Below are 27616 nucleotides of genomic sequence, written 5' to 3' on the forward strand. Positions count from 1 at the left end.
TATTAAGCTTAATTAAGCCTAATTAATCCATTATTAGCAAATATTTACTGTAGCAACACATTGTCAAATCATGAACTAATTAGGCTTAATAGATTCGTCTCGCCGTTTAGCCTTGTGGCGGAACCGCCCAACTTAAACTGGTTTAAATGCGCCTAATCGCTGTCGGAACAGCAATTATCCTAAACGCACTTAAAACAGTATAAGTCCAGTAGTCCGTCGAGTGTCCCTAGGACTCCTCGAAAGATCCACGTCATGTCTCATAGCCATACACCAGGATCGCTTCCACGATGGGAAAGCATCAACAAACATTACATTTTTTTTATAAAAATACTGAAGGTACGATATATTACAAACATAGATTGAAGAAACTTAACAGTGCAAGTTAATCCCTTGCTAAGAGCTAAATATAAACTAGTCCAGGGTAAGTAATTAAACATCTAAGTTTATTCTAGAGTATCATGAGACTCATAAGATACCCTAGATCTTCGGAGCTTCCTCTTCGGTGGGTCCTTGCTGGGTTTCTGAAAACAACAACAAAGGATCCCCTGAGTACGAAGTACTCAGCAAGTCTGACCCGTCTAACCAATATAATAGCTTTTCTGGAACTGCATGACAGCTGTTTAGTGCACTGGCTGACTCACATTTTGACAAAAGAGCTTACTAAAAGTGGAACCTTAACTTTGTCTTTTATTTTAATTTAGTTATTACCTAGGCAGTCTAGATGATGAAAAAGAAATACCTTTGCAAACAGTAGGAAATTAAGTCATACAACAAATTAATTTGGAAAGACATTGCATTCATGAGATTACACTACGATGCTCAACAGTGATCAAGTGCATTCATAACCGAGAATTGCGGCGATCCGGATCAATTTACATCCTGCAGGAGAGCACCCTGATCACCAGCTATGTACAACTGTACGGGTCGTACGTAACGACCTTTCGATTAGCAAACCCAAGGATTGGGAATAAGACTACCCGAACCCAGGGACGCACCCCCACATGGGACCCCACGTCTGGCCTGATCTCCATGTGAGTTTCAGGTTACGCCCCTGCCAATCTCCAGCACGTCAAGCACGGGTACGAAATATTCCCGATCGGAGAGTCTAGTAACCTACCGGGCCTTACTGGTCCCATACCCAGTAAGCAACCAGGTGACATTCACTTGATCAAAGGTTAAGACAACGATCGGGCCTTAACCAAATTAATCTAGCAGACAGAACTACATCTCTAGCTTCTGTCCGCTTTTCAAAACTTCCAAACTATCTTTCCATATCCATCATGTATGACCCAACAAATTATCTTAAGGTTCAATAACCAAGTTACTTTAAGCACCTAAGCAATGCTAAGCATGGGTTAAGTACTAATCATTGAACAAGTGGCAAAGATGTCCTTATAACAAGGTAGGATCATGCACAAAAATGGGTTTCAATCAATTCCTAGACTTAATGCATTCATATATAGAAATTAACCAATAGTTGGACACATGAAATAATAACTTCAAAATAGATAGGTATAAATGCACCGGGGCTTGCCTGGGATCAACAAAGGTTAGTTCTTCAGAAAACCCCTTTAGTAAAGAGGCACTTCAACATTTCGCGAACGCTGTCCATCTCCGGCTGAATTCCACGAATCCCACTTCAGGAGTCTTGACGTCTACAATTCAGTATATGCAGGAGTTAGAGATGCAAACTTTTGAATACCAGACTATACAACCTTCCTTCATGATAAAGTTGCAAGCCAACAGTGGCTACACAATTTATCATAATAAAGTTGCAAGCCAACACACAAAAATCCGAAAAGATTAACCCACCATTTTTATTTCCTTTACTAATCCTACCTTAGACCCTTTTCTTTTATTTTTAAAAGCATTATAATAATTTTCGAATCTCGAAACTTATTTCCTATGACTTAATAATGATTTGTGGATAATAAAGCATTACTCAAGTTTTATACATTTAATAATGTTTAAGCATTTATTTAAATACCTTAAATAAAAAGGCATTAAATAAATACCTAAATTTTTATTATTTTTCCTAGGGTTTAATAATTTTAATGCATAAAGGAAAATAAAACAATCCTAATAAAATTGATTTCACTAATTTTGGGCATTTCTATAATTTCCTATGAATTAAATGGTGAAAACCGGATTTAATCTATTTATCTAATAAAAGAAAAACCTAAGGTTTATTCATAAACCCCCGGCCTAAACTTTTCTCACCCAGCTTGCTTCTACCCACCACTACTTCCACCTAGGACCCACCCGGCCTCCTACTCTCCTCCCCTTTTTTTCTTACTGACGAGTGGGGCCCACGGCTGGCACCTTTCCTTGGGCCGAAAAGTGGCCCGCCAGCTCTTAACCTGCGACGCGTGGGCCTCCCTACGGCAGGCCCTTTTGGGCCAGCTCCCCCTTCTCTCCTCCTTCTTAACCACCGGCCGGCCCATCTTTCTTTTTCCTTTTTCTTTCTCCGACGATCGGCCTGCTAATCCGGCCCACGGTCTTCCTTTCACCCGCCGGCCCCTTCTTCTTTCTTCTCTATTTCCACCTGGGCTTCGTGGCCCACTTCCTTCCCAAGCCGACAATCAGCCCATCAGCTCCCCTTCTCTTTTTACGCCACGTGGGCCAGCTGGGCCGGTGCCTTCCCTCGGCCCAAGACGGGCGGCTGGCCTTTTCCTCTTTGCTACCCCCCCTTGCGGCTGTCGTGCGGGCCCCCTTGGTCAGGGGCTTCTTCCTCCCCTGGCCAAGAACAGAGGCGCAACAGACTGACGGGGGCTCGCCGGCTGGCGGCTCGCCGGCGGCGGGGTCGGGCCGGGGAGGCATCCCCAGGCCGCGGTGCACCCGTGGGCGGCGGCGGCGCCCCGGGAGACGGCCGGAGATGGCCTCTCCACGGCGGCGAGCGGCTTGGCCGGCTGCCGGCCGTGGCCTCGCAAGGCGATGGCACAACACGGTCCTCGGCCTCCTCCTATGGCTCCCATACAACCCAGCAACGCGACTAGGATCCAAACATTGAAGAGAAACGGACGGCACAGAAAACTCACCGGAGGATGGTGGTGGCGGCGGGCGGACCCGTACGGCGGTGATTACTAGCTCGCTGACGGGGAGATGAACCTCGGTGGAGATGGAGGACGTCATGGCAGGGCTATTGAAGCTGCTGACGGGTGAAAACGTGAGGGGAGATGGCGGCGCGATTGAGTTGGCCGGCAGCGGGCGCTGGTTTGCTCGAGCTCGGCTCCCGGCGATGTAAAGCGGCAAGGTGAAACGGATAGGCGCGGGAATAGCAACATCATGATCTTTCACCGTGCATAACGTCCAGCTTGGCTCGTGGTAGGCGACGTGGCGCGGCCGTGGCCGTCACGCTGGCTGGCATGCGCGAGAGCCGGCGGCAGCACGGCACTGTCGCTCTGTTCCTTCTGTTCTTCTTTCTTCCTTCCAAACCGACATGTTCACGCCTCAATTGCTCAAAATGTTCCATCTCAACTCGTAGAACTCCTTTAAGTAAACTTGTAGAGTAGTCCAAGTACTCCATTTGATAGATTGGCCTCCAACCGAAATAAGCACCCTAAGATCAAGATTTTGAAGCTCAAACTTTCTGTCAAAATTTCCTGTTAACTGAACCTCCACGATTCAGTTTCGACAGTCCTCAAGTGTGGTCATTTACCCTCCTTTGGACCCAATTTCAGTGGCCCAAACTTATGCCATATAGTCCAACCACTCACTATTTGTGCTCTACAACTAATAAGGATTCCATTTTGCACAAGAATCCATATAACTTTTACACTAGATTTTTCTGAAATTGGCTCCAAACATTGCTAACCAATGCTGTTTTTCAGACTTAGAATTATTTCAGCAAGGAGCCCGAAATCTGCTCATTTGCTGACTTTTGGCTCCATTTTGAATTCAAACCTTCCACTTTCTCTAGACGACAACATTTCATTTACCTTCTCCATAGTCCATATTTCACTAATGTCCAAAAATATCTGCTCACTTACAAGGAAAATTCTCCAGAAATTGGCTCCAAAGTCATGTACTCAACATCATTTTCAGACTTAGAAATTTCTCGCGTCTTCTCGGCTGAAATCAGCTCAACCTGCCATCTTTGGACTTCAGTATAAATGTGAATTCTCCACTTTCTCTGGCCCACAACATCTTACTCGGCTTGTCTAAAGACCATATTTCATTAATGTTCAGAAACGTTTACCCCCTTACATGAAAATTTATGCAGAAACCTATTTCGAAGTTGGGCACTCGTTATGATTTCCAGATTCGCATATTTTCGGACGGACAATAGTAACTTTGTTGATTCCTTCTTCGATTATATTTCCGAGAGGTCTATTCCAAACTTCACCCTTTTGTGTTCTAAATACTCTCAAGTCTCCATTTCATACCTTAGTCAAATTTATCCAAATTTGAAACTCCAAATTGCAGATTTGCTCAAATTTAACTTTGGCTCAAATTACCTTCCTCTAATCCAACTTCACCATTAACTTCTTAATGTTATTTTTAAGCTGTCATTAACACTGGGTGTTACAAGCCTCCACTTATGTAATGGGTTTTGTAATAGTCTACGTTTAATACTCCTAATTAGTATCTAAACATTCGATGTGACGGGTGCTAAAAATAAATCAGTGGAAGAAAACGGGGCCTTAGTCTATGATTAGCTCATGTTGTGCTACGATAAATATGTACTAATCATGGATTAATTAGACTTAATAGATTCGTCTCGCGAATTAATCACGACTTATGCAATTAGTTTTATAATTAACTCACATTTAATCTTTCTAATCAGTACCAAACCTCCGATGTGACCTGCCCCTAGATCCAACCACCACCAACTAAACACCAACGACTAGTACAATCGAAGATGACATGCATGTTGGTTTTTCTTCTTCAATGAAATCTTTGTTAGGAATACAGCTTGTTTTTTTTATGCCGCGCGCAAGGTTCTGTTCGCTGTGGTCTCTAGGCAAATTGCAAGATAAAGGGAAGGGCATGGTCCCTGTTATCCTGTACAACCTCGCAGGCAATAAAAAAATAGCTGAGAATGAACGGAAATAATTGAGGGGATATGTTTGGATATTAGATGCTAGCAATGTTACATCGGATATTCGGATGCTAATTAGAAGGACTAAACATGAGCTAATTATAAAATCAGTTGTAGAACCCCTGTGCTAGTTCGCGAGACGAATCTATTAAGCCTAATTAATCCATCATTAGCAAATGGTTACTGTAGCACCACACTGTCAAATCATGGACTAATTAGGCTTAATAGATTCGTCTCGCGAATTAGACTCCATCTGTGCAATTAGTTTTGTAATTAGTCTATGTTTAATACTCCTAATTAGTATCAAATATTCAATGTGACAGGTACGACACTTTAGCACGGGTATCAAACACTCCTGAAAATTAGACGGCAATCGTATGGAGATAGGATCCTACACACGTCAGGCCTCTTTGGCATACTCGGCTCGGCGTCAGATCGAATCGAAGAGCAGAGTCCACTTGAGCAACGGCTGGAAATTTTCTTTCAAGCCTTTCAGAGCGCCGTCACCCAGCTCGTGCAACGTGAAGGCCGCAGGATGTCCTATCTTTCTCGGGCACTTGGCTACGCCCGACAAGAACAGCTCTATCTGATCTCCCCCTCTCTGTCCCAATCGGTGTTACTTTAGGTTGCTCGCAAGTTTGGTACACCGGTCCGAGAATTCTCCCCTTCTTCGTCTTCTTTATTTGCCGTAAAGAACTTGTGCCCTGCTGCATCTACAACTGCAACCTATCTGCTGAGCAGCAGAAGCAGTAGCGGCTATAGCAGAGGGACGTCATGGCCGCCGCGTCGCACAAGCCCCTGGGCGCGATCACCGCCGACGACCTGGCCGCCGCGGCGCCCGGGGTGGACGCCGCCGCGCTCCACGCGGCCCTCCGGCGCGCGCTCGACTCCCGCGCCGGCGCCGGGGACCCCGCCGCCGTGTGGGGGGAGCTCTGTAGGTCCCTTCTCCGCCCGGACGTCCCCTTCGCCGTCCACCGGATGCTCTACTACGGCTGCTTCGCCGGGTTCCCGTCCCCCACGCCGCCCGCCTGGACCCCCGACCCGTAAAGCTCCAATCTTTTCTTTCCAACACCCAGCTCGCTCGCCTCAATGGTTTTGCTTCTTCCGAGTCCCTTCTAACCTGCTGATTTTTCGGCAAAAAATTTCAGCAAGGAGGCGGCCTTGACCAATGTCGGCCGCGTCATGGAGGTGCGGGGGAGGGAGCTCCTCGGCGACGCGTACAAGGATCCCATCACCAGCTTCCCTGACCTCTACAAGTTCTCCAATGAGAACCCAGAGGTGACTGACAAAACGTGCATCTTTTGTTTTCGTTCATTGCTTCTTACTGTTTGCAAAGGGAGCTTACTGTCTCAGTTCGATCCATGGGTTCCACTAACAGGCGTACTGGAGGATGGTCTTTGAGGATATGGGTGTTGAGTTCAGTGTGGAACCGTCTTGCATCTGGAGAGAGAGCGATGCATATCCCGGTGGAGAGTGGCTACCGGGCGCTGAGCTGAATGCCGCCGCGAATTGCCTGAATGCTAAACCTGGGAGAAGTTCCCAGGATGTTGCCATTGTTTGGAGGGATGAAGGGAAGGATTCAGAACCTCTCAACTTCATGACCCTTGAGGAGTTGAGGAAAAAAGTTTGGTAATGATATCCTGCTCTAAAGAGTACTAATATAGTTTTGATCATAGCTATGATTTGATTCATTGCGATCTGATTCCATAACCAATTCTTCTTACTTTGCCAAGAACAGCCTTGTGGCAAATGCACTTGATGCCCTGGACCTGCCAAAGGGCTCTGCAATTGCTATCGACATGCCTATGAATGTGAATGCTGTTGTGATCTACCTAGCGATTGTTTTAGCAGGCTATGTGGTTGTCTCAATTGCAGACAGCTTTGCTGCACCTGCAATATCGACAAGGTTAAAGATATCAGAAGCAAAAGCAATTTTCACACAGGTAACTAGGTAACCCTGATGCTGCTGAGTTGATTCCGCCTGCAGTTACTTGTCTGATACTGTTTTTGAAGAGGAGTTTGTACTTGAACCAAAGCAATGATTTGGTGACACTGATATTATTTTCTATGCTAGGATTACATCCTTCGTGATGACAAGGAACTGCCGTTGTACAGGTGCATTTTTAAGTACAGAGGCCATACATCAATAAACTACATTATCAAAACATATTTCTCACATTATATCTTTATTTCTACAGTAGAGTTGTGGAGGCCAAGGCTCCTATGGCGATTGTGATCCCTGTAAGAGGATCTTTGCCAATAAAGGGACTGCGTGTTAGTGACCTATCCTGGCAGGATTTCCTTGGAAGGGTTAATGATACCAAGTGAGTTATTTTCTTATCATGTATTGAATTTGGGGACGAACCCACAACAGTCTTTCCTTGGAAGGGTTACTAATAACTCAAGTATTGTAGAGGCAATTGTTGAACAATCTCTGACACACTCTAACTGCAGAGCGATTTTATAACCTTGTGCTATGGCATGCTCATAATGCTCAATGTTCAACAATCTTACAAGTTTTTTGGTTAAGTAGTAGTAGTAGTATGGAAAGAATTTAGTCAATGTCTTGAAATCAACCTAGTTTACTTGGAATATAACTTGATACTACCTGACATCCACTGACAGTTTTTTTTTTTTGGAGGGTGGAAAATTATGCTGCTGTTAAGCAACCTGCCTACGCATTTACCAATATCCTATTTTCGTCAGGGACCACAGGCAAGATAATATTTCGATATTTTTTATCAGTCTTGACATGGTTTGCCCATATGCTATAATCAGCTATACAGCTGTGTACAGCAACACTGGCCAGCAGCAGATCCCATTTATGATATTGAGTTAATCAAATAGTGCATCTTTTAAAAATATTCTATAAAATTTTCCAACATTTCTTCATACTCAGGGGAGCCCAAGGCAATTCCATGGACACATATAACCCCCCTAAAGGCAGCTGCTGATGGTTGGTGTCACATGGATATTCGTAAAGGAGATGTTGTTGTGTGGCCAACTAATCTTGGTTGGATGATGGGTCCCTGGCTTGTATATGCCTCCTTACTGAATGGAGCTTCCATGGCTCTGTATAACGGCTCCCCAAATAGTTCAGGCTTTGCAAAGTTTGTACAGGTACAATTAAAAGACACCTCAATTCCCAAAATTAGTATCAGGAATTGTGGACCACCTCATAATTGTGGGCAGATACATCATGCTAGGAGGATAAGGATTTTTACCATATATCAACGCCAAAACACTTAAAACAAAACTGAATGAGCAAAAAATTTCGTATGCATGATTTGCTGTTCCAGTTTATCCTTTTTGGGTACTCATCATGATTCATGAATCTGACTGGCTTGGCATGCTTCACCCATGTTTGTGGATCTTAGGAAAAATGAATAGTGCAGACTGGAAACTGTCCTATTTGTTCTCTTTTGATGAATATTGCTCTGTGATGTCTGCTTTTAATTAAAACTTTAGCTTACTGATATTCCACTCATTCATTGCAATGTCATCCCTACATTACATTTTCTTCATTTCATTGCAATCTCATTCCTACTTTTATTTTTAGAAAAGGGAAATCTCATTCCTTACATTAATTTACAGGATGCTAAGGTAACAATGCTTGGACTGGTTCCCAGCATCGCCCGTACATGGAAAAATACAGATTGTACAGCTGGATTTGACTGGTCCGCCATCCGGTAATTTTTGAATTGCTCCACTCTCCAGATTTTTTCTGCCTTAACTTGCATACCTCGTATGGTATGCAGTTTCTCACTGGTTGTGTTCATTATATACAGATGCTTTAGCTCATCTGGGGAGGCGTCCAGTGTGGATGACTATTTATGGTTGATGGGAAGAGCTTGCTACAAGCCAGTAATTGAATATTGTGGAGGCACAGAGATTGGAGGTGGATTTGTTGCTGGATCTTTGCTGCAACCTCAAGCGTTGTCTGCATTCAGCACACCTGCCATGGGCTGTAACTTGTTTATTCTTGATGGCAGCGGGAATCCCTTGGTAAGTATATCATGGAATATGATTTTCCTTGCATGCACTTTCTTTTCATTTTTTATATATGTCCTGTTAGAATATCTGCTATGCAACCGAGTTCCAGGATTGTTGGGCTCGTAGAGATTTAGGAGGTCTTGTGTGTAACGTGTAGTTGTTGACATGGTCCGGCTTGTTAAAGATATAATAGATTTAGATGTTGCCTTGTATCTTAAGTCGTACAACAGCCAGACCTAGATCGCAACTACTTCATGTATATCTCCCTGGGTGTTTTGCCCCTATATAAACACGCATCATGGCAATGCCGAGGTCAGGCAACCACGTTCTACCATCTTTTACATGTCCTTCTTGTAACCAATTTACATAGAGAGCATGTGTTCCTTGGTTTGTAACTTTAAATCATTTTTAAATGCCATAGGCATCAATATTTATGTCAGCATTAACCTGACATTAGGTCCTACCACATCCTACTACCGCTTGCATATTCTTCAAATAGATGCTTGTTTACTAGTAGTCTTCAAATAGACTGTTACAACTTAGAACTGGTATCTCACGACAAATGAAAAGGAACTGTCAGAACTGATGTTGACTATTCTTCAAACTTGCAGCCACAGGATTCGGTGGGTATTGGTGAACTTGCACTTGATCCAGTTTTATTTGGATCATCAACAACACTACTAAACGCTGATCATCAGGAAGTTTATTTTAACGGGATGCCGGAATGGAACGGGAAAGTATGTATGGTGTTCTTGGCTTGTTTCTGATGCATTAAGGTTTAGACTGACCTCTGTAAACATGCAGGTCCTCCGCAGACATGGAGATGAATTTGAGCGTACTTGTGATGGATATTATAGGGCTCATGGGCGCGCTGATGACACAATGAACCTTGGTGGCATTAAGGTATATCATGCATTGTGAATTTGTAGTAATATGCAACTACACATCAAAATGTATCATTTCGCAGTCCACTCAACAAATTTTATGGTCACTTCCAGGTTAGTTCCATCGAGATTGAGAGGATCTGCAACAGAGTGAATGATGCCATCCTTGAAACAGCTGCTATTGGGGTTCCGCCTATCGGTGGTGGCCCTGAACAACTAACCATAGCCGTCGTCTTGAAAGACCAGAGCTCACAAGTAGAGGACTTGAACCAGCTGAAACTAGCATTCAATGTGGCTCTGAAGAAGCTGAACCCTCTCTTCAAGGTGAGTCCATTGTTCATGCCGATTTGTCGCTGACTGCATCCAAATTTTATGTGGCAAAAACCAGAGGCGTCACCGAGCTCTCTTTGCTTCCCTCTGTACGCAGGTTTCTTCTGTAGTCGTGGTTCCATCGCTCCCAAGAACAGCCTCGAACAAGGTCATGAGGAGAGTCCTGCGCAAGGAGTTCACCCAAGCAGCACAGGCGAAAAAGTCAAAAATCTAGATAGAATTTTACTTCCTGCAAATGTACCTCAAAAAAAGAGCTATACAGCAAACTGTGCATATCAATATACATAGGCCCTCCAACATCCAGTTGTTTATTTACCTCCAAAAAGAGGTATGAGGTGTATTCATATTTCGGGAAAATAAATGAGCTGTATTTCCTGGGATTTGTTCACTTGATGTGAACCCACAGATGAGGTACTAATAAAACATTCATGGTATCGTTTGCCCTTGCATGAATTTTCTCTGAAGGCATTCTTATTTCTGCTAGTCAAGTAAACGCAAGAGCTATTAGCACTATTTTTTTTTTGCAAAAAGAAGGAAAACAAACACTTTTGGAAGGGCTCCAGTAATTCACATCCGGAAGATCCTACGACCAGCTGCAGGTGAAGAGCTCAACTCAGAACACAGAGAGGACCTGTGCGGATCGGATGGCATGGTCGTCGTTTTCGTGACACGTTTTCAACAATCCGACGGAGATGGCAGGTTGCCGGCGGTTGAAGGGCATCACCGTACGGCAACAGGCTCTTGTGCTGTGCCGGTAATGAACATTGAGCAGACGAAGGATGTGCTTGCCTGACCCCGACAGGCTCTTCTGTTCATTCATTCGAGGGAACACTCATCCTTTGATGTTGGCCACTGCAGTAGTAGTGTAGTACCAATTACCATGCCTTGATTTAACTCGAATAACCCTATTTATCGCCTTTTGTCGACGCCTTGCATGAAATTAAATGTGCCAATAAACAAATTTGCTCCTCCAATTAAACAATTGCATTAGGCCCGGAGTTAGGTTCGAATGACCTGCGTTGGATTGCTCGGAAGTCGGAACAAAACACTCTTATCAAGTTGTCATCGGACGGCTCTAGGATACGGGCTCACGGCTGCGTGCGCGAATGGATATCATCAATCATGGTCCACAAATCGCAGCTGCTCCCCAAGTGTAGCTTGCCATCGTGTAAACTCGAGCCTGGGATCCGGGCCTACATGTCAGTCAGCAACAGTCTCGCGAGGGACTCGCATAGTCGCATGTGTCATGTGTAGCGCTCGCTGTTCACCTGCGCAGGCTGCGCTGCTGGCAAATTGACCTGGCACACGTAGCGGAGGCCGGAGAGCCAGCCAGGCGTCTAGCGGCTAGCGCTTCATCAGCAAAGCAACCGCCACCCGCAGGGCCTGGGCGCCTGGCGGCCCGCCGCCTGCGCGGCGTGACGGCATTTAAAGGCGGGGGCGCATTGACCGACGCGCTCGCCAACCGCACCTATCACCGGCCCTCTCCGCCGCATTCACCAGTCACCACCTCGTACGCGATGAGCTAGAGAGCCCGTCGTCGTCTCCACTCTCTACCAGTCTCCTGTTACGCGACTTGTGATCAGGCACCGGCGGTGTCGTGTTCGATCTCTGGTGCAGGAACCTGGAAGGGACCGGGCGGCGGTGGCGATGGGGAAGCTGGCGAGGCTGGTGGACGGCATCAAGGACAAGCTGGCCGGGGCCGGCGGCGGGAGCAAGGCGGCGGCGGCGTGGTACGACAAGGTGGACAAGACGGACAGCATGAGGGTGGAGATCAGGAGCCGCCGCGCGCGCCAGCTCATCGCCAAGAACCTCGCCGCCGCCGACGACATCGCCGGCAGCAGCAGCCCCCGCGGCGGCGGAGGCGGAGGCGGGGGCAAGAAGAAGAACAAGAAGAAGCGGTTCTTCGGCCTCTGAATTCTGATCGACAAGATGATCGATCGTTCGGTTCCCTTGGCGTCGATCTTGCCGTCAATAATCTTCTTGATCGTCGTCCGTGTAGCTAGCTAGATTCCGGAAACCATCCGTGCGTTCGCGCGCGCCTTAGCATTCTATCTGGTTGTCATCTTCTCATGAGAAGAACTGAAATCCTCGTCCATTTCTGGTTAAGCGTCTGAAATCCAAATGGATTATGCAAATTTCTGCAGGTAGATGCAGATCATGAGTGGATTCGGATATTCATGACTACGAATATAGATTGGCCGTATTTTTAGGTGAAGTTCTAGGTGTTATAAAATCACATCAACTCTGGATTAATTTTTGTTCTTCCTCTTAATGAAACACGTTCTCGACTTCATCTTCGGACTTCGTTAAACAAGGTATTGCACAATGCAGCGGGTTAGAAGCTTGAGCGCTCCCTCTTTATCAGCTCAGTTGCGCTTGTTTTGCTCGAAAGGGGAGTTGTCACATGGATAAGCCCATACTCACCGAAAGGCATTAGGCCGCCGACAACAAAAGAAAACAGTTGAACGTGGCCCATTACAGAGTGTAAGCCCAGCTGAGCTGGCCCAGAAAAGAGCCGATCGGCCTCACGACGACCCATCAACCCGTCCCCGTCTGCCCCGTCGCTCCCTATCCAATCCTCCCCCCTCCTCCCTCTCCTTCCTTCCCCCCGCGGCGGTCGCGCTCGCGGCAAGACAAGCCTCCCTCTCCTCGCCGCGGGCGCCGGAGATGCAGGCCACGGCGGCGGCCTTCCTCGCCCGCCCGCACCCGGGGCTCCTCCGGTGCGCGCCCCTGCCTGAAACCCCCTCTCCTCGCTCCCTCGCAGCCGCTGCTGCCTCTTCTCGCGGGTGGTGCTGACACGGTCTCGTGGCTTTTTGTTGGATTCAGCATCGGACGATGGGGCACGGGTGGGCCCGCGTTGGTGCGCGGCGGCATCGTCGCGCTTCCGCCGCGGCTGCGGGGCCCGCGGTGCTCCATCAGCCTATCCATCGGCGGTGGTGGCAGCGCCAGCGAAGACCGCGGGTTCAGCTACGGTAAGAGGCGTTCAACTCGCAGCATTAACTTCGACCTGAACTTCTCTGGTTTCAGGGGATGATAGATGATACTGTAGGTTGGCTTTTGGGTTGCCGATGCATGCAGCATTAATGTGTGGTGGTGTAGTGGCCTTGAGTTGGCAGACCCGTATCGTTTGGTGTTAACCAGTGCTACAATGCATAATGCTCAGGTAGTGTTTAGTTATAGACTGTAAACGTAAACGCAAATGGAAATGAAATACAGCGCTAATGGTAATGGATGGATCCGATTCCTAATTTTGTTTTTTGTTTGGTTCAACACTGTAAACGCAAACAGATACCAGAGTTATAGTTAAAGGGGAAGGCAAGTCACGAGGATCTGGCCGCAGTCCGTTTACAGCCGATGGGCAGCGGTAACGATTTTGAATGGGCTATAATCTGATTAGAGGGTAATGGATTACAAGCCATGCTGAAACGAACACATGTAATGTAATCTCTTACCTTCTGTAATCTACTTACATTACAAAACTGTGAACCAAACGCTATCTCAGTGTTACCGTGATGGATTTGAGGTTGGTAGGTGGTGAGATATAGGATGGATTGGGGAGAAGCCTGTGCAGTTTTGCTGAATTTTTCTACTTCAGGCTTTGTAGTGGTAATTTTAGAAAGGGGTCAGATGTTTTATGGGGACAACTATGCGGCACTAGTTTGGAAGGCCTCTGTTGCAAAAATGTGACTGGTGGCTTGGTAATTGGAACCATATTGTTGTTGTTAGGTTGTCCACATTGAAGTGGGCCATGCCTTTAAGAGTGTTCACTTAACCAAAACAGATCAGTGAGGAGTGAAAATATTTTTACTCTGTACTTTAAGGAGACTTAACTGATTCAGTTTAATTTCGTTTCTCTAGTATGCGCATGTGCTGTCACTTGATCAAAGCCTTGTGTAGCAAGTAACTTCTTATGCGAGCACCTGCAACTGGTAAATTATGGGATTTCTTTTAGCTTGTGATGTCAATTCTTTTTACTTGTCCTATGCACCTGAAAATCGAAAAGAAAATACATAGAAAGATAGTATCTTACATTCATTTCATTGTAACAGCATACATATGTTTGAATTTAGTTGTTTGCACAGTTCTGTTTCTTACAATGCCCAGTTCATGATTTGGTTTCTTATAATATACTCCCTCCGTTCCAAAATGTAGGTCGTTTTGGCTTTTCTAGTTACGTAGATGTTATGCACCTAAATATAGGGTTATGTCTAGATACATAACAAAGTCTATGTATCTAGAAAAGCTAAAACGACCTACATTTTGAAACGGAGGAAGTAGTAGTTTTAGACTCCATTTATTAATGAATTCAGTAGAACCTTGTAATGTTGCCAAATTTTCCACTTGAAGCTTTTCTTTTATGAAACCAGTAAGCCACTTGAAGCTTTTTAAGGGGATAATTTCAGAAAGGGTAGAATGTTTTTATGATGATTGAGCATGAAAATTGCTAGATGTTGCTTCAGATTAGAAAACCTAATCAATCCAGTTTGACTGCATTTCTCTCTAGTATAGGCTTCAGGTTTCCATAATTTTTTTATGGAAGCACCTATGCTATGTAAATCGTTGGACATTCTTGTAGCCATTGGGTCATTATTTTTTTACTAACATTAGCCTGTCTGTTCCTGTATTAAAAAAACGAAAAAGCAACTTATAGAAAGACCACTTCCACCCAATTATTTGTCCCACACATATACACATATATTTGTGGAATTTAGTTGCCTGCATTAATTCTATGTCCCACAAGTCTCAAATTCTATCTTGGTTTCTTATGATATAGAAGAATCTTAGACTCTACAGTTTCATTTATTGCTGGATAACAATCGGCTTATATGGTATGCACCTCCTTTTGGTTATTAACAGAGCATGTTCCGGTGTTCCCAAGATACCGATTGCGAGATCCCTACAAGCTTCTTGGCGTTGATCGCGATGCATCTGAAGAAGAGATCCGAGGTGCAAGGAATTTTCTTGTTCAACAATATGCTGGTCATGAACCGAGTGAAGAAGCTATCGAAGGTGCTTATGAGAAGATTATTATGAAGAGCTACCAGCAGCGGAAGAAGACAAAAATCAATCTCAAAACCAAGTTAAAGAAGAGAGTAGAGGAATCTCCATCATGGGTCAAGGCACTGATTGGTTACTTTGAGGTGCCATCAATGGATATTATTTCCAGAAGATTGTTCTTCTTTGCTTTCATTGCTGGGTGGAGCATAGCAACTTCTGCTGAGAATGGACCTGCATTCCAGGTATATGCTTTGGTTTTCCTGACATTCTAAGGTCTATATTTTCTTGTTTGTGGTCATGTTTAAACTCCATGGCTTTCCTGGAAGCTGAGGTCTGTAGCTTGTGAAATTTCACATTACTTGTTGGTTTATTTGTCACTAAGCACCTTAGTGTTAAATCACACTTCTGCCATGCCTATGTTTATTTTCTTGTTTAACATCAACAGAACTTAGTAACCTGATGAATTTTATAACATCCATTGATGAATGATTCTTCAACAGCATTGGCATCTACCATCTAGTATACTATGAAAATACTATGAGTAGATCAGTAGATCTGAAATACTTTGCCATTTGGTCATCAGTGAACTGATAAAGGGTTTGCATGTGCAGCTCGCGATATCACTCTTCTCATGTATATACTTCCTCAACGACAAGATGAAGAACCTCCTCAGGGCATCAACCACTGGGTACTGAAAGTTTCTTCCATCAGATGCCTTGAGTGGCCATCAACCTCTGCATGTTTACTCAATCTTTGTTGTTCCAGGTTTGGAGTACTTGTTGGTGGCTGGATTATCGGTTCTCTATTGGTCCCCCTGATCCCGACATTCATCATCCCACCTTCATGGTCCCTAGAGCTTCTCACCTCGCTGGTTGCTTACGTGTTCTTGTTCCTGGGATGCACGTTCCTCAAATGAAACTCTTTCGATCTTGTAAGCAGAAACCGTAGAACCATTTGGAAAAATTTTGTGATGACTGGCATCCCCGTATCTGAGTTCCAGAAAGTTTTTTGCACATGCTGACCTCACTCTCGAGCACGAAATCTCGGCCTTCTTTGATGAATCTTTTGGTCAGCTTATGTACACTATTGTTTTCTCTATGGTGACGGTGGACGGACGAAGGTGACATTCCTTCCTTCCAGCAGTCAATTTTGTGCTTTGTTTAGTGGACTACTGGGAGAACACAGATCTAGTTTGTATTTGCTCACATTCTGCAAGCATTGAAGCGAGGTCTGCCAAGTGCAGCGTTGTACTACTGATTATGTTGAATTGGTGTCACTCTAATTTGTTCGCTTATGTCATTTACAATCCTTGTACAGCCAGCAATGCTCGTCATGTCTATGGTGATATAAATGTTGGTTTTCAGCTGCATGCTCCTCTGGTAAGCAGCCTGTGGAGGAGATGAGCCAGGCCGAACCCAAATCTCGCGAGCTGGTTCACTGGGCCTCATCGTGCCATGGGCCCAACGGCCCAATAACTCGTGTCCTGCTGCACTTGTCCTTGGGCCGCCCGCCGCCGTATCTGAGCTGGGCTGTGGACTCTTAAACCGCCTCTTTTCTCTTGCTATTTATACTTCTGTTGGCTTGAGAGGTTGCAGATCTTCTTCAGTTCTTCAATCTAAACTCCGAGCAGAACGTATTTCTCTGCAGAGACTCCGCGCTCAACGCGTCAGGGACATGGCGGCGGACTGGCGGAGTCGGCCCCGACGGTGGCCTACCCGTGCCTTGTGCGCGGGCAGAAGGCGTTCAGCTTGCCCGACCAGAAGCTGCACCAAAACATTAGCATGCCTGAGCTGAGCGGGAACGCCTTCTTCGCGACGCCCCAGGGCTGGATCCTGGTCGTCCTCGGCAGCGGCTCCGACCGCTCATCACCTAGGGAAACCTACCTGCTCCACCCGCAATCAAGATCGAGGCTCGATCTGCCGCCGCTCGAAGACGAACACGACGAGCTCCCCGAGAGAGGCAGGTGCCTCCTGTCCGGCAACGACCCTGGCGGCCCGGGCTGCAGCGTACGCATCTTCGATCTCCAGAGCCCGGCGCTGTGGTTCTGCCGCGTCTCGGGGCCCCGGTGGTCCAACCACGTCTACGACATCGGGTCCTACGACCTCCCCGAGGAGTACTGCCCCGTCCCCAAGAGAAGCGGAACCTCTTCGACGTCGCCGCCGCTGGCGGGAGGTTCTTCTTCTTCGAGTCCGATTCCAGCAGCGAGCTCGGCACGCTGGACTTCACCGACGACGACGACCCCTAGCTGTCCCCAGCCTCGACGACGATCTGTACGGCGACCGTCAGCGGAGCTGCATCGTGGCGTCGCATCTCCTCGAGTCCTGCGGCGATCTGTATCTGGCCACCGTCACCTTCCACGACTTCTGCTTCGACCTGCCGGGGACGGTTCGCGTCTACAGGATGTATTTCTCGGTCCTGGCGTTCCGCAGGACCGACGACATTGGTGATCGCGCGTTTCTGCTTGGCGCCTCTAACTTTGGGGCCTCCTGCTCGGCGAGCGACCACGGGTTGAAGGCCAACTGTCTCTACTGGGTGAATCGCTTCAGCGAAGACCATGGCAATCTGCATGTTTATAACGTCAAGGATGGCAGCCTAGAGATCATCCAAACTTTTGGGAGCGCATCGACGGGGCAGAAACCGTTCTGGATTCTTCCAGCCGCCACTTAGTGGGTTCTTTTTTTCTGTTGGTTTGATGGTTTCTAAGAACATCAATCGTCTCAGGAATACTTACGGGGAAAACGTGACCATCTTTTATCAGACCTTCCAATCTTTTTTATACTGAAATAAGTATCTCAAACAGAAACAAATCTAGAAAATTAAAGAAAGACTTGTAAGGTTTTCTGTTCGAATATTTTGAAAAAGTTTCCAAATGAAGGGAATCTTTTGGAATAGTAGAGGTGTTAGTTACTTGGCTAAAATAAAATTTCTTACAGAGCAAAACTTAGATTTTATTGCTTTTTTTAGAAATCGGCAAAAAAGATTTCTCCCAGCCGATGCTTAATAGCTTTTGTGGGGAAAGAATTTTATTTGGCATTGGATAGAACCACATGGGAGGTCAGGTGGTATTTTGCTAGGAGTAAATCTAGATGTCCTAGATATTAGCAGTATAGACGAAGGTGATTTTTATGTCAAATTTCAAGTTAGAAACAAAAAAGATAACTTTAAGTGGGTGCTAGAGCAGCCCAACCTGAATTTAAAGAGACCTGAACTTGTCCATGCTTGTAGCAAAGAGAACTTGCCTATTATGCTTGGACGGGATTTTAATATCATTAGAAATCTAAGTGAAAAGAACAATGAAAGATATGATAGTAAATGGCCTTTTCTACCATAGATAGTTTAAATTTGAGGGAAATTGAGATGTCTGGACGTAAATTTATGTGGGCTAACTCATTAAAAAACCCGACATATGAAAGACTGGATAGAGTTCTTGTAAGCACGAAGTGGGAGCAAAAATTTCCTCTAGCTACAGTTGATGCCTTGGGCAGGGAGATTTCAGACCACACTCCCCTATTATTAAATACGGGAGAAGGAGATTAGCCCAGGAAACAACCTTTGTTCAAGTTTGAAACTGGGATGGCTTCTAAGGGATGTTTTTTTTGACATAGTGTCAAGAGTTTGGGTTAGTAAAAGGAAAGGAAACACATCATTGCAAATCTGGCAGAATAAAATTAGGAGGCTGAGATAATTTCTAAGTGGATGGGCAAAGAATATGAATGGTACATATTAAAAAAAACAGGAGCTTCTTAGAAAGGTATCAGAACTAGATATAAAGGCAGCAACACAGCTGCTAAGTCAGCAGGAAATTGATTTAAAACAAAACATCAAAGATAGGTTGACACAACTCCTTAGAGAAGAAGAAACCAAGTGGTCCCAACGGGCTAAAACCACTAAGATGTTGCAATGGGACAGTAATACCATGTATCTTCAGCTGGTAGCAAATGGCAAGTGAAGAAAAATTAGAATTTTCCAGCTTGAACAGGAGGAGGGGATAATTGAAGGTGATGAGAATCTTAAGAAGTTCATCACAAAGTATTACAAGGAGTTATTTGGACCTCAAAAGAGGAACAATTTCTCTATGATTGAATCTATGACTGAGGATATCCCTCAAGTGTTAGATGCAGAAAATGAGTATGGCGGAACCGCCTAAATTAACCTGACCAAAGTGCACTTAAGTCGCCTAACACGCGATCATGCACCTTAAACAAGTCAACTTAGTTGTCCATCGGATTTCATCCAATAAACCACTTACTCAGGATCAAGAAAGCATTGCTCACATGAAGGTGAGTGGTTACAGAGATTACAACATTCCGTTCACATTAAACATAGATCAACAATTTATTACATCAGAGTTTAGAAATTTAGAAAGAGTTTGCATGGTTTCAAATAATGAAGAAGTAAAACATGCGGAAGCTAAACGTCGATACACGATATCATGACAAAGCCAATCATGACATCAATGACCCATGTCCTCGCCGTTCGAGGAGGGATCCCACTCAACCGTCCAACCTAAAGGGAGCTTGGTAGGCCAAGTGACACTACCAGCAAGAGCAATAACATCCAAGCTACTTGAAAGTAAAGCCACAAGCAAGGCTGAGTATACTAATACTCAACAAGACTTACCCGTCGGGTGGCAACTACTCCACCGACTCCTAGACATGCAAGGCTTTTTGGCTGAGGGGTTTATTTTGCCAAAAGCAGGTAAAGTAGATCCTTACTTTCAAGTTTTAGCATCAGGTTCTAGTTAATTAACCATTCTAGGTAAGCACCTATTCTAAGCAAGCATGTTTGAATAGCAATTTAATCAAGCATCAGTATTATTCATCATCCTTTGTTTCACTTCTTACTCACTGCAGAAGTGGGTCAAGCAATCTCAAACTGTGAGAGGCAGACGATTCAAATCAAGTTTTTAAACCTTGCAAGTAGACCTAACCCCACACATCCGTGTGCCACGCCGGGTCTACTTGACTTGTCAGTCGTTCCCATCAATTCCTAGGCACGTGGCCAGGGCCTACTTCTCTTGGATATAAGACCCCACGGTCCTGGAACGTCACCATACCGTGACTGCACTTGTACCGACATGATGCATCAGGGGAACTCCGCTCCAGAGAGAGCGGGGAGTATGCCCACGTCCCGGTTCAATCAGGTACTAGACTTCCCTATCCCATACTAGGTATGAGATTAGTACTTTCAAACACTTGACCACAGCTCTAAACACATTTCGACCTTAACATCTTTTCCTAGACAGACAGGGCAAAAATTCCACCGAAATAGAACCAAAGCCCGGCCCTGTCCATCATTCTTATGGTTGCAGGTAAGTAAACAGGCAACTCGTATAGCTCGTGAGTGACAGGAAATCACTCAACTTTTACTGAGTCCTATTTAGCACGGCAACTACTCAGCCTATCATGCTAGTATTCAACCATAGGCACTTGAGATCATGCAACTAAGGTTTCAAGCAACTCATATGAACTTAAATGCACAAATATAAGCAACATAAGTAGTGCATAAACTTAGAAAACTGGGTTATGCTTCAGGGCTTGCCTTCCTGAACTATGTTAGTTAGCGGGTCGCTGGAAGCTTCGGGAATCTCCTGCTCGGCCTCGACGTGGTGTAGCTCGGTAGATCCTTCCTTCTCAGCAGGCATCAACTCGTACGTTCTGTTTGCGAGATTCGGTTGTACACGAGATGCATAGGCAAAAGTTCAATTTTTCCATGCTTTCACATGCAGAATGCAAAACATGAATTATTGCTGAAGTGTAAATTACATTTTCACCAAATTCACCTAAACAAGTTCCTAACCTTTCATTATCTTCATGAAGTAAGGTGTGTTGTGTTATAAAACCCGGGGTTGACTTTGATGGTGATTGCATACACATATAAGGTTTTAGAACTTAAACTTCACAAAGAAATGTGGGGTCAGTCTAGGGTTGCTCGAGGTTCATTTGGAAAGTTATCCTGTTTCTGAATGTTTTTCCGTACCTCTTCCAATTTGCTATTTTAACCTTACTATTACTTAATGTTTTCTTTTATTCATTTAAACTAGTTCATCTTCCAAATTTTGTTTCCATATTCAAACAACAACATATGATACTGAGAATTTAGCAGTAACTCAACCATGTCATCACTAAGTTACTGTAAAAAAAATTGGGATCCATTGGACTAGTACAAAAATAATTAAAATTGTTTCATTACCCTAAGATAGTATGCACTTAACTATTTTTATCTTGCTTGACACAGAGAGTTTGTTGCTGAAATTTTAACAGTGAGTTACATAGGTGCAACAGAGGCTTTGGTGAATTTTCTAGAATTTTTGGTGAAGGACATCTATTTCCATATTTTTCCTTCATTTAAACTCAAGAGTTAAGCATGTTTCACTTGGTCTCATGCAGTAACCATTATTTTTTCTAGCACCAGCTTATTGAAACAAACCTATCAAAAGTGGCTTTGCTATTTTACTATTTTTCTACGATCTACTATGCATTTAATGGCTTAAATAAGATTTAAATCCTAGAGAACAATACACAACAGTGACATGTGTGAAATATTTTTCTATGAAACTTCACAACTCACTGAATCTAACAAAAGTAGTTTGGTATTTTTCTAACCTTTCTAAAATTAGTTAGGCATTTTCAAGTTCAAGCCATTTATTTCAAAATAAAAACAAACAGGCGCTGGCGGTTTTACAGGCGGACCCCTAGGGGTTTCAAGTTACCACAGATAGGCTCTTAGTTTCTCTCACTCCAGACCCTGCGAAAACTGAAGCTTCACAGGTGTGCCCCTATGGCGGCCGGCGGCGGGAAGCGCGCAATTTTGGTGACCTACCACGCAATCGAAGGAAACAAGGGGCGAGGTGTGTACGTGTGCTCACCGTGAGCGGGTTCTGGGCAGATGGAGGCGACGGCAGTGGCTCGTCGGAGAGAAACGGCTTGGGGATGAGAAGCGGCAGCGGCGGCGATGAACCCGAGCATTCCGGCGATGGTGGTGCCTCCGGTGGGCAACCAGCGGCTCGGTGAGCTCCGCGGGGCTGCGGGGAAGCGAACGGGGACGGTGGCAAGCGGCGGTGCCGAGCGGGGAGGGGGTCTCCATGGTGAGCTAGCACAACGGCGGGCGGAGCAGAGGAGTGGGCAGAGGGCAATGGTGCGGGGAGCGTCTTTGGCAGCGCATTTGCTCCTTTTATGGGGCCGGGGTGAAGCGGGGGAGTGAGGCGGGGGTTCTGGTGCTGGCGGATGGGACCGGAGGGGAGCGGAGGGAGAAGGACAGGGTGGCCGAGTGTTGGCGAAGCTTCGCGGCATGCCATTGGCAGCATAGCGCTGAATTTCGGGGAGCGGATCCTTAGGCCATTGGCCGAGCAAGATTGGGAGCGTGCTAGGAGCGGCTTTGCTGGGCAGGCAGATTGGTGAGCTAAGGCCTCGTTTCGTCTTGTTGCGCGGGGGATTGGCTTGGCGGAGCTGGCCGGTGCACGGCCATGGCGTGGCGGAGGGAGGAGTGCGAGGCAAGGCACGCGGTTGGGTAAGGGGGATCGTGGCGGGGGGTCGCATCGCTGGATTGGGGTGCTGGGCGCGTCGACGAGTCGCATCAAGCTAGCAATAGGCGAGCAGTGGTGCTCTAGTGGAGGTGGGACACGTGGTGGTGGCGCTCTGGAGCGACGCGTCGGGCGCGTTCTGGGCGGAGGCGTTCGCGAGGCAGGGAAAGGCTGGGGTTTTGGGGGTGCTTTATTCGAAAATTCTGAACTAAACTTCAATTTTTCCCTTTCTAAGATCCGTTGTACTTACTTCAAAGTTTAAACTTTCTAAAATTTTTCACTTCAAATTCGGAACAGATTTGAAGTTACGAATCTCCAAAGTTTGCTAGAACACACGTTTTCAGACTTAGGCAAAATCAGCAGTTTGGCTGTTTTTCAGGGTTTTGGCTAATCTTGGCTTGAGATTTGGAGGGCTTCTGATATGAATATGGCCAAGGCTTCATTGAAGAAGTTGTTGCACAAACTTAGATCTCAAACTCTTATGAAGGATTTTTCTTAAATTTTGTTTAAGTTTGGTGAGCAAATTGCATGCCAAGATGCATATTGAAATGTTTCCAGACTTAGAAAGATTTTGCTGTGTTGGGTTGGGTTGACCATTTTGGTCGACTTTGACCTTATTTTTGAAGGGTTTTTATTGAGATTTGTCCCTGGGACAAAAAGCATAGTTGTAGTAGACTCGTAGCACTCCAACTTCTATAAAAGATTTGACTTGAGTTCATATATGAATTTGTGAGAAACAGGGCTGCAAAATTGAAGAATTTCAGTGTTTTCAGCACTTAAAGAGTTTTTGAGTGATTTTGAATTGCCATTGATTTTGATTCCAGTTTTTGAACCTCTTCCTCTCTAAATCAATCAAAGTGCAAATAAGAAAAGTTGCTAGAAATGTAAAACTCTACAACTTTTAGTTTGATAAAATTTTAAGTTTCTTATACAAAATTTTAAGTTTTGAATTAATCCCAAATTTGAGCTTTTAAGGGTAAAGTGGACTTTTCACTAGCTAGATTAGTGTCCAAGGCTCCTATTCAAGCTTAATCAAGTTTAATTAGCTAGAGTTGTCACAATGAGATCTTAACTAAAAGTTTTACAGAAAAACAAGTAAGGGATGCCATTTTCCAGATGAAACATAATAAAGCTCCGGGGCTTGATGGATTCCCAGCGGAGTTTTATCAAGTTTTCTAGAGTCTTGTTAAGGATGATCTAATGGCTATGTTTAATGACTTTCATAAAGATAAGCTTCCTCTCTTCAGTCTGAATTTTGGGATCTTAACGTTGATACCAAAATCAAAAGAGGTTAAAATGATCCAGTAGTACAGATCGATATGCATGTTGAACGTAAGCTTCAAAATCTTTACAAAAGTGCTAGCTAACAGAGTAACAATGGTGGCAAATAAAAACATAAAGCCAACATAGACTGCCTTTTTGCTAGGCAGATACATAATGGAAGGGGCTGCCATATTACACGAAACAATTCACAAGTTACATAGGAAAAAACAGAGTGGGCTAATTCTCAATCTGGACTTTGAGAAGGCTTACGACAAAGTGAACTGATCCTTTTTACAACAAGCATTAAAGAATGAAGGGTTTTTCCTATTTGTAGTGTAAATGGATTGAGAACATTGTTAGTGGAGGCAGCGTGGTTGTTAAGGTAAATGATGATACAGGATAGTTTTTCCAAACCAAAAAAGACTGAGGCAAGGGGATCCTTTATTACCAATACTCTTTAACATAGCGACAGATATGTTAGCAACTCTAATCACAAGGGCCAGAGATAATGAGCAGTTTAGGGCTCTAGTACCTCATTTGGTAGATGGGGGTTGTCAATTCTCCAATATGCCGATGACACGATACTCTTTTTGGAAAATGATTTAGCACAGGCCAGGAATTTGAAATTAGTGTTGTGTGCATTTGAAAAGCTGTTTGGCCTAAAGATTAATTTCCATAAGAGTGAGATGTTTTGTTTTGGCGATGCAAAAGAAAGTGCAGGAGACTATATGCAGCTTTTCGGCTACAAAGAGGGGTCTTTTCCATTTAATTATCTAAGCATCTCTATGAACTATCATAAGATCTCAAACAAGGATTGGAGTCTGATTGAAAAATGATTCCAAAAAAAGTTGAGTAGTTGGAAGGGTAAGCTGCTGTCAGTAGGAGGAAGACTAGTGCTAAATAAAATCAGTATTATCAAGCCTACCAATGTTTATGATGTCTTTTTTCCGAATACCTAAAGGGGTTCTAGAAAAATTAGACTACTACAGGTCTAGATTTTTCTGGTAGTGTGATGAACACAAAAAGAAATATAGACTGACCAAATGGTGCATTCTCTATAAACCAAAGAGTCTGGAAGGTTTAGGAATTATAAATCTAGAAACACATAATAGGAGCTTGCTAAGTAAATGGCTATATAAGCTCCTGAATGAAGAAGACATATGGAAAAACTTGCTCAGGAGGAAGTATTTGAGTCATAAATCACTACCACAGGTTTCTAAGAGGCCAGGTGACTCTCACTTTTAGTTAAGTCTCATGGAGGTTAAGGACCAATTCCTCTCTTATGGCAGATTTAAAGTTGGCAATGGAAGACAAACAAGATTCTGGGAGAATCTATGGATAGGCAGTGAAACAAGATATCCTTCTTTATATAACATTGCAAGAAGAAAAGATGAAACAGTAGCTAGAGTGCTAAGCACAGTTCTCCTGAATGTGTCCTTCAGACGTGCACTGACAGGGGAAAGATTAAGAAAATGGCTCCTCCTAGTAACAAAAGTGGTGGCATACAATCTCACTGATCAGGAGGATGCCCCGATTTGGTGACTGAACAAGAATAAACTGTTCACAGTGAGATCAATGTATAATGATATAATGCGAAAAGAAGGCACACCATTAATGTGTAATTCCTGGAAAATAAAAGTACCACTCAAAATTAAAGTGTTCATGTGGTACTTGAAAAAAGGGGTTATATTGACAAAGGATAATCTAGCTAAGAGAGGATGGCAAGGTAGTGCTAAGTCTGTTTCTATAGCTCTAATGAAACAATATATCACTTATTTTTTTATTGCCATATGGCAAGGTTCATTTGGAATATCGTTCATATCTCTTTTGGTATTCAACCACATGTTAGTGTTGATATTTTGTTCGAATCTTGGATTAGAGGTTTCTCATCAAAGATTAGAAAACAAATCCTTGTGGGTGCTTCTGCGCTTTGTTGGGCTATTTGGTTGAATAGAAATGAGGTGGTGTTTAAAAGAACCAGTCCTAACTCCTTTATGCAGGTCATCTTCAGAGTGACATACTGGACAAGATGTTGGTCGCTGCTATCTAAAGAGGAAGAGAAAACTACTTTGAAGGACAACTGCCGCAAGCTGGAGAGCACGGTTATGGAGATCTTCAACAACTTTGGATGGAAATTCAGCAACAGACTTCAGTTTGAGTTGTTTTCAGTCCTTATGGTCTGATGAAGTGAAATATCTTATCTTTGCTTTAGGATGTAAGGTGGTTTGAGTACCATTTTAAACATTGTATGGGGCTGTAATCATTCACTTGTGAATGAGGAAGGCCAAATGTTTTAATCCGTAATCTAAAAAAAGTAGGCTGTTCTTTCTTGTCACTGGTGCAGGATGCACACTGCTCCTTTGTGTTATTTTGTCACTTGTTTTCTGCATGCTCTGTGTCCTCCCTTCTCTATTAGAGGGCTATCCCAATGTGAATACTGACTAGTATATGTATATATCGGGATACATATGATCGTGTCCAAGTATACTATATAAAAGGAGGAGCAAAGTTTAGGCCAAGGCATCTCATTTGAAGAGAGGAAACACCAAACTCTAGAGAATACAACCTACACTGGTGGAAAATGCGGCTTTAGTCTCGGTTGGATAGGGCTATAGATCCCAAAAATCTAACCGGGACTAAGTTTTCGAGATAAAAGGGGGTCCTTTAGTCTAAAAATGTTAAAAAAAAATAAAAAAAGTGGGCTGACGGCCTCCGCCCACCTCAGCTCCGCCGTCGCCCGCCTCTGCTCGCCCTCGCCCGCCTCGGCTCCGCCTCCGGCCACCTCCGTTCTGCCCTCGCCCTTGCCCCATCGCTGCCCATCTCTGCTCTGCCCTCGTCCACCTCCACCTCCGCCTGCCTCCGCTCCGCCCTTGCCCACCGCCACTCGCCCTCACCTCACCGCTGCCCACCTCCGCTCCGCCCTCGCCTACCTCCGCCCGCGCCCGCCCACACCGCATGCGCGGGCCGCCGCTCGCCCGCCCACCCGTGCCCGTCGCTCGTCCTACCCTCGCCCCGCTGCCGCTCCTCACTGCTAGTGAGGGGCGAGCAGAGGGGGAAGGGGAGGGGCAGCAGAGGGGGAAGGGGCGGGAGAGGAAGGCAGAGAAGAGAGGGAGGGGAGGAGAAAGGAGGAGAGGAGGCGCTGCGCGAGGATGAGGAAGGAAGGGTGGGGAGAAGATAAGGTTTAGAGAGAGGGGGCCACGTGGGACTCCAACTGGGATAAAAGGCCCCCCAGTCCCGGATGGAAATTCCAACCGGATTAAAGGGGAGCTTTTAGTCCCGGTTGGTGTTTCCAACTGGGACAAAACGCCTCCTCGTCCCACTAGCCGTCACAACCAGGACTAAAGGGGGGTTAATTTTATTACTATATAATGGTTGAAGACCATTCTGTATTTAGAACATGCCCATCATAAGAGATCCATGCGCTTGCAAAATGACCTTGAGAACTATAACTGATATGTTTCATGTGTTGTTGCCTGACAGCTTGTGGCTGAAGGTATTATCTCAAAGTTGCCACCTTCTTGAAGGACTTTGCTGCTGTCTCTAAAACATAAGAGACAGGAAGTTTAGCGTAGCTGGTCTCATTTG

The 27616-nt window shown here is 44.9% G+C and overlaps 3 protein-coding genes across 3 annotated transcripts; all 3 read left to right on the forward strand.

Moving 5' to 3' along the window:
• The first annotated feature begins 5568 nt into the window (after window positions 1-5568).
• Window positions 5569-10697, forward strand: LOC101773849 (probable acyl-activating enzyme 17, peroxisomal). The gene is made up of 14 exons (XM_004956661.4): window positions 5569-6084; window positions 6190-6319; window positions 6420-6670; window positions 6780-6984; window positions 7116-7156; window positions 7240-7365; window positions 7683-7756; window positions 7941-8161; window positions 8636-8730; window positions 8830-9046; window positions 9646-9771; window positions 9839-9937; window positions 10033-10242; window positions 10346-10697. Exons 1-14 carry the CDS (start codon window positions 5816-5818, stop codon window positions 10460-10462), a joined length of 2181 nt encoding a protein of 726 aa, XP_004956718.1. The 5' UTR covers window positions 5569-5815; the 3' UTR covers window positions 10463-10697.
• Window positions 10698-11722: 1025 nt separating this feature from the next.
• Window positions 11723-12443, forward strand: LOC111256511. Its single transcript, XM_022824738.1, has one exon. It carries the CDS (start codon window positions 11896-11898, stop codon window positions 12160-12162), a length of 267 nt encoding a protein of 88 aa, XP_022680473.1. The 5' UTR covers window positions 11723-11895; the 3' UTR covers window positions 12163-12443.
• A 364-nt stretch (window positions 12444-12807) lies between these two features.
• On the forward strand, window positions 12808-16545 carry LOC101774249 (protein CHAPERONE-LIKE PROTEIN OF POR1, chloroplastic). The gene is made up of 5 exons (XM_004956662.4): window positions 12808-12968; window positions 13075-13220; window positions 15106-15488; window positions 15858-15934; window positions 16012-16545. Exons 1-5 carry the CDS (start codon window positions 12916-12918, stop codon window positions 16160-16162), a joined length of 810 nt encoding a protein of 269 aa, XP_004956719.1. The 5' UTR covers window positions 12808-12915; the 3' UTR covers window positions 16163-16545.
• The last annotated feature ends 11071 nt before the right edge of the window (window positions 16546-27616 follow it).

The sequence above is a fragment of the Setaria italica genome, chromosome II, assembly GCF_000263155.2.
Source record: "Setaria italica strain Yugu1 chromosome II, Setaria_italica_v2.0, whole genome shotgun sequence".
In the NCBI taxonomy this organism is placed as follows: Eukaryota; Viridiplantae; Streptophyta; class Magnoliopsida; order Poales; family Poaceae; genus Setaria; species Setaria italica.

Coding starts and splice junctions, on each gene's coding strand:
- LOC101773849 (XM_004956661.4), top strand. CDS start 5,816: ATGGCCGCCGCGTCGCACAAGCCCCTGGGCGCGATCACCGCCGACGAC. Junction 6,085..6,189: donor CCCGCCTGGACCCCCGACCC/GTAAAGCTCCAA, acceptor AAAAAATTTCAG/CAAGGAGGCGGCCTTGACCA. Junction 7,757..7,940: donor ATTTTCGTCAGGGACCACAG/GCAAGATAATAT, acceptor CTTCATACTCAG/GGGAGCCCAAGGCAATTCCA.
- LOC111256511 (XM_022824738.1), top strand. CDS start 11,896: ATGGGGAAGCTGGCGAGGCTGGTGGACGGCATCAAGGACAAGCTGGCC.
- LOC101774249 (XM_004956662.4), top strand. CDS start 12,916: ATGCAGGCCACGGCGGCGGCCTTCCTCGCCCGCCCGCACCCGGGGCTC. Junction 12,969..13,074: donor CCGCACCCGGGGCTCCTCCG/GTGCGCGCCCCT, acceptor TGTTGGATTCAG/CATCGGACGATGGGGCACGG. Junction 15,489..15,857: donor AGAATGGACCTGCATTCCAG/GTATATGCTTTG, acceptor TTGCATGTGCAG/CTCGCGATATCACTCTTCTC.